This window comes from Prionailurus viverrinus, chromosome D3 (genome assembly GCF_022837055.1).
Source record: "Prionailurus viverrinus isolate Anna chromosome D3, UM_Priviv_1.0, whole genome shotgun sequence".
In the NCBI taxonomy this organism is placed as follows: Eukaryota; Metazoa; Chordata; class Mammalia; order Carnivora; family Felidae; genus Prionailurus; species Prionailurus viverrinus.
In genome coordinates, this window is record NC_062572.1 from 21,667,896 (window position 1) to 21,674,435 (window position 6,540).

The following is a 6,540-nucleotide window of genomic DNA, read 5'->3' on the forward strand; positions in this document are numbered from 1 at the left end:
TCACTGTGAGTAACGATAGCTGCTCCCACTGCCTTGATATATAGCACAGTAATAGCCTCGTCCTCAGACTGCAGCCCAGAGATGAGCAGAAGCCCTGCATTGGCCGAGGCATCTTTGGACCCAGAGAAGCGGCTGGGACCCCAGGGCCCTGGTCCTTACCTGAGTCTGAGTAGTAGTACAGGAGATACCGGGGAGGACTCCCTGGATTCTGTTGGTACCAGTATATGTAGTAGCCTCCAACATTGATGTCCCTGCTCAGGGTGCAGGTGAGTCTGGCTGTGGCTCCCAGAGATGCAGAGAAGGAGGCTGGCTGAGTCACGACAGGCTGGGACAGGGAACCTGCAAACACAGACACAGCAGAGGGAAGACAAGGGACAGGGTACATGAGATTGGGGAGCTGAGCCACAGGGATTTGACTCTGGCTGCGGGGCCACCCTGGTGCCCTGGATCCTGTCCATACCTACGCAGTGACAGAGGAGCAGGAGGAGGATGGGGATCCAGGCCATGGTGACACACCCCCTTCTTAGGCCCAGAGCTAGGGCTGGATTGCCCCTGGCCTGTCTTATCCCCTGTCCACAGGGTCACAGAGGAGGGGCTGCTCATGCAAATGGGACCCACACCTGCCTCTTCTCCATGTGCACACACAGGGTCTGTGGCCCTTGGACACGAGGACTTCCTGATGCACTGGGTTCCCCTGGGTGGGCCTGGAAGCAGCAGCTGCGGGGACCACACACAGGCCCAGGTCCAGGAACTCCTCCAGGTCCTTCAGGTCCTGGACACACCTGCCCTGGCCCCACTGGATGCAAGGGGCCCAGTCCTTGCTTTCTGTCAGTGGAGGACTGCCCAGCTGGATGCCCCTGTACTGCAGAAAGCCCCAGACACAGTGTCACAGTGCCCCCTGCTGGTCTCTGGGTGAACCTCTCCTTTCCCACCGCTGGCTTCCCTGATGCCTGTATTTCCATAACCTGAGATTGACCCTCCTGGGAAAGAGAAAGGTCCTGCTGTGCAGGAATTTGTTCTGTTCTCAGTATAAGAGGGGTTTATATCCTTTTTCTAAAGCACTTATTTATATTGTGGGTCTAGTCTTCCAGGTAGGAAAGGTCAACATGATGCCCAATGAAACCCTTTGAGGGGTCTCTACTTAGGCACTCAGAACAATAATACTCATAAAATTACCAAAAGACAGAGCTTCTAAGGCAAAAGGATTTGGGGCTGACCACTCTCTGCAGTGGGAACAGCTACAATCCCCGCAATTTGTGTCCAGCATGTTGTGTATAGAGCAATTATTCATTCAACAACCCGTGACGAGATGAATGAATTTCTAGTACCCCAGGCCACCTGGACCCCGAAGATTCTGTCAAAGCTATCTCATCTGAGTGATGGAGAGGTGGAGAAAAGTCAGGCTTTGTTCTTGAGATCACAGCCCCTGTGGCTCTGGTTTGGGACACAAGACTTTCCTTCAGAGTGCAGCCTGGATAAAGGTACCACTGCAGTGACTGAGGGAGTGACAGCCCACCCCTGACAGCACAGGGGGTTTGTGTCTGTTGTCCCCATGAGGCTCGAGCTCCGTGAGAGCAGCACTGAGGCTATGTCACAAAATCAGTGTCCTGACCAAGCGCTGAGTGGAGCCCGTAGATGGTTGGGGGATGAGCTGTCCACAGGGACAGAGACTCTCCCTGGGATTTCTGACCATCAGGCTCAGCCCAAGAGAGCAGGTGTTCAGGGCAGAGCACCTCAGTGAAGACTATGATTTATCGCAAAAGGCCACCTCTGTCAACTGTATCCCTGGAGCTGCAACTGTGTCTCCTGTTGTCAGACACTGCATGTGGTACCTGGAAGGACACACGGGGTGCCCCAAGGACATACAGACGGGGATACTGCCCAGGTGCATGTGCGGTGTGCACGGGAATCAGGACACAGAGGTCTGAGCACAGCTGTGGTATGTAAGGTGGGATCTTGTAAGGTGACCCAACCGATGTCCCTGCAGAAGGGAGATAGCCCTGGGTCAGAGGGCAGAACATGTGCCAAGGCCCAAGAAACAGGGGAGGGTGGGGGCTGGTGACCCTGGTGAACATGTCTCCTGGAGGGAAGAGAGATGGACGAGCCGAACACACGAATTCAGCATCTCCAAATGGAGCAGAAAGACCTGAAAAATAAGTACCCATTTACTTAACCCTGAAATCTTTGTTTCCCCTTTGGGAAAGCACGTGAATGTACATATATTCACAAAGGCCAAATAGATCCGTAATGATACTTCCCATGCACTTGCTAATGCTGCAGATGCATCCTTTTTTCCTCACATTATTATGTCTTCCAATCCAATTGGAATGCCTTCCAATTCCACACGATTGTCAGCGGAAACCCAGCTCTTGTCTCTTCATCGGCCAGTGACACGGTCTTCAGGTGATGGGTGACACCTGGAAGCTCAGGGTTGGGGTGTCGCTTCCCAACTGGCCTGAGGCACTGTGCAACTCCAAGGCTGCTTTTCCACGCTGACCGGAAATAAACAGCCTCCCCCTCAGCCGGAACCAGGGATGTTCAGGGAAGCCAGGCTGCTTGCCCTGCATCCAGAAACTCTGTGGAGACCCCAGAGGGCTAGATGTTTGTTCTTCCATTGAAATGAAGTTTGAGAACATGGCTCAGGTGTTGCTGAAGCCAAGCTTCTGCCTCATTGCCAGCAATGTTACTGTGTCCAGTATAAGAGAACTTGGCCATCGTTCTAGGACCTTGATCACTGACGGTGGCCGTGTCAGCCCTGCCTGACCCACAGACACTCTAAAGGGACACAGGGGACTTTGAAAAGAGAAGGAGTCCACTGTGAATGAGAGTGAGGGTTTGGAGCAGAGCTGGCAGATCTCCCACCCACCTTGGGTGAGTCTGGCTCTCAGCTGTGTGGGGAGGAAAGGAGGTGAGGACGAGAGGGGCCCAGGTCATGATGGACATGCAGACTCTGACCTCTAAAGCTCTGTTACGGAGACTGGGTTCCTGTAAGTCTCCTTCTATCCAGAACTTCCCATGTGGGTGGAGTTGCTGCACTCAGGTATGCCCTTGCTGTACGTCTGTCCAGCTCCCGTGCCCTGGGATTTCACAGGTGGAATGAGCCAGAGGAAGAAGAGAGGAGCTAACCTAAGGGCACAGGCAGCCTGGGTGGTGATGAGCCCCAGGTCCTATCAGGTGAGTATCCTCTAACGATCACACTGATGGCTGGCCCCCTGGTGGCACTGACTTCTGTCCCTGATTGCTGGCCAAAACCACATGGATTATTCCATTCTATCCCACATACCTTCACACCCCAAAAACATCCTGTCCTCTGTGACAAAACTGGCACCCCAGTTAGAGGCCTGTGGTTGTCTGGACCCTCGTTACTGAGCTGTTCCTGATGGCTGCCAGGTGCTGGGTCCACAGCTCTGGGCTCACCCGTGTGCTTCATACACGTGCCCACAGCACCCCTTTTTGCTGCATTACAGGTTACAAAGCATGTGAAAGGCAATGTGAGTATCGCGCCTGGGGGAAGGGAAGGCCCTCTTGACTCCTGCCACTTCCACGGCCCCCTCCTCACTACTGGGGGAGATCCCTCACCTCAGGGCCCATCACTGGGCTGCAACCTTCTCATCCGCACCCACCCCTCCGTTCGCTACAGCAGCCTCCCCAGATCCTGACCCTCCCTCATGGGTTTACATGAGTGGAGGACAGGGTGACCAGAGACCTGGCCCCTGAGGAATGATGTGTCCTGCGGCTGGCATAGCAGGCAGACAGAAGCCTGGACCAGCCACACCCCACGGCTTGGGAAGGCTGGGGCGCTGCTTCTTCCTCTGACCCCACTTTACTGGGCAGGGTCAGACCCCCGGGCCCTCCCCTGGATTCCTCTCCTGTCTACTGCTTGTGGGAATGGGGGAGTCCATCAACAAAGACCACAGGAGAAGGGATGGAAAGAGGCAGCTCTGCCTTGTCAGAAAGACAGAGGTGGCTCCCTGGGACCCACCTCTCAGCACAGCTCTTCCAGCAGGACCCGAGCCTGGACCCCTGACCTGAGGTGGAGGGGTCTGACGGGGACGCAGTCAACAGACTCTGCCTGATCCCTCCTCACGCTCCCCTCTGGCTCCTTGATCATCTATGTAGCACTGAGACGTCATCACAGCACGTCATTTTCGGGGATTTCCTGTCAACCCCTCCAATGTTCCAGGTCTAACTCATTGCCTCACCCTTGTTCACTCTCCAGAAACATCTTATTTGTGTTGTTATTCATACTTCTTTGTCCTTTTTCTCTCCCAGGACATTTTCAGCAACATGAGGACGGAGATTGTCCCTAGCGCACTCACGCTGTATCTAAGCCCAAGGGTCATGCCTGGCACATACTTGGTGTTCACCAGAGGGTGTGGAGGGACTGATCCTCTGTACAGTACAGAGGGACTGATCTCTGTACAGTAATCTATCCTGATCAGGAACACATGGAATCTGCCTGCTTCTGACCCAACGCGGACTCAATTCCCAGGACAGCCTGCCCCCAGGTGTCCAGTAAATCCTGCCCAATGGAAGAAAATCAGACAATGTTTTCCAGAGTAGGGCTGAGTTTACGGGCACAATTTGGGAGAACAAGGACACTTTTGTAGACAAAATTCCATAGCCTTGGACTCAGACTCCACTTTTGGAGGAAATGAACAAAGAAGCAGCTGTGTCGGCCAAGGGGTGTGAGCTGCACAGGAAGTCCCATTGCTCAGGGGACAGCAGGTGTGGGTCTCCCTTCCCCACAGGCCTGGAGCAGTGTGTGAGCTTTGAGACTGTGGTTCCACACTGAGCAGTTATAATCAGCCTCATCCTCAGCCTGGAGGCTAGAGATGCTCAGGGAGGCCACGTTCCCTGACCTGGAGGCTGAGAGTCTGGACGGGACCCCCGCTGGCCGAGCACTGCTACCATAGATGACAACGTTGGGGACACTGCCTGGGAGCTGCTGGTACCAGGACACACCTCCAGCCCCAACGTTGCTGCTGCTTCCAGTGCAGGAGATGGTAACACTCTTATTCACAGGCTTGGACACTGCAGATGGCTGAGTCACCACCAACTGGGCCCAGGACCCTGCAAGTCAGAAGAGAGACACGGGGTGAGAGTGAGGTCAGTGGACAGGGCCCATACATGGTTCCTCAGTCCTCTCATCTCCAGCCCTGATCCCAACCTCTAGCCACCTGTGCAGTGAGCCAGCAGTGTGAGCAGGAGACGAGCCCAGGCCATGGTGGAGACCCCTGCTCAGCAGTGTGTCCTCAATGTCCCTCAGCCCGGCTCCCAGAGTCTGTCTTATTGCCTCCAGCAGCCCAAGGGGAGGGAGAGACCCTTCATGCAAACCAGCCCCCTCCCCCTGGCTGGCTAGCCCCAGCCTGAACCCTGAACCTGACCCTTGTCTGGAAATCTCACCCCAGGAGGAGATGGAACGAAAACTGTGGGGCCTGACCTGGGGCTCCCCAAGGGCCTGTGAGCACCCAGAGGCTAAGCCACAGAGAGAACCAGAGTCAGGTGGCTTCCAGCTGATATCACAGCACACAAGGCTCAGAGACAGGACACAGCGCCCCCTGCTGCCCGAGACCCAGACATGCCCATATATTTGGTCTTGCCCACCGAATACTTAGAAACATCAATAGACTTTATGATTTATTGTCACAGAAGAATTTAGTAGAATTTCCAGAGTTCCCAAATACACCAACCCCCTTCACCACCTTGTCTTTCCTATCATCCAACTCTATCCCGAGTGTGGTCACTTGTTATACACCATGAACCCACACTGACAAGTCATTGTCACCCAAAGTCTATATTTACAACAGCAAAGCTCACTCTTGAGGTTGTTCACTCAATAGGTTCAAGAGCTATACACTGATATATGTCCATTTTAGAACCACAAAGAAAACTTCTACTCCCACAAAAAACCTCTGTGCTCCAGCTGTGCATCCCTCCCTATGCTCAACCCCTTGCAACCACTGATTCTTTTATCGTCTAAATAGATTTGTCTTTTTGGAGAATGTTACATGCTTGGAGTCACACAGCGTGCAGCCATTACACGTTGGCTGCTTTCATTTAGCAACGTGCAACAAAATGTCCTCTGTGTCTTTTTATGTCTTGGTGCCTCATATCTTTGTAGCTCTGATCAATATTCTATCGTTGGGGTTTACTCACCTGTCACCTCCTGAAAGGCATTGCGATTGGCTGCTGCCAGGTGTGGACAGTTATGCATAAAGCCACTGTCAACATACTTGTGCAGGGTTTTTTTGTACACATTGTATTTAACTCCTTTAGGTAAATGCAAAGATGCATGATCCCTGGATTTTAAAGTAAGACAAAGACAAGGTTTGTTTGGTTTTTGTTTTTTGGGTGTAAAAAAATTTTTTTTATTTACATCCAAGTTAGTTAGCAATAATCATGATTTGGGGAGTAGGATCCAGTGGTTCATCCCTATATAAATCAGGCCATGCTCATCCCCACAAATGTCTTCTTAATGCCCCTTGTCCATTTGGCCTATCCCACCTCCCACAACACCTCCAGCAACCCTCAGGTTGT

At 53.1% G+C, this 6,540-nt stretch overlaps 1 long non-coding RNA gene and 1 gene segment (V, D, J or C); both read right to left on the bottom strand.

Moving 5' to 3' along the window:
* Window positions 1-238: 238 nt before the first annotated feature.
* Window positions 239-534, bottom strand: LOC125148971 (uncharacterized). Its single transcript, XR_007145747.1, has 2 exons — window positions 461-534; window positions 239-339 (listed from the first exon to the last, which is right to left on the bottom strand). It is a non-coding gene; the product is annotated as an uncharacterized LOC125148971 (long non-coding RNA).
* A 4,180-nt stretch (window positions 535-4,714) lies between these two features.
* On the bottom strand, window positions 4,715-6,217 carry LOC125149377 (probable non-functional immunoglobulin lambda variable 1-50). The segment is given in 2 exon segments: window positions 4,715-5,073; window positions 6,160-6,217. Coding segments are annotated over 2 exon segments (417 nt in total).
* Between the last annotated feature and the right edge of the window lie 323 nt (window positions 6,218-6,540).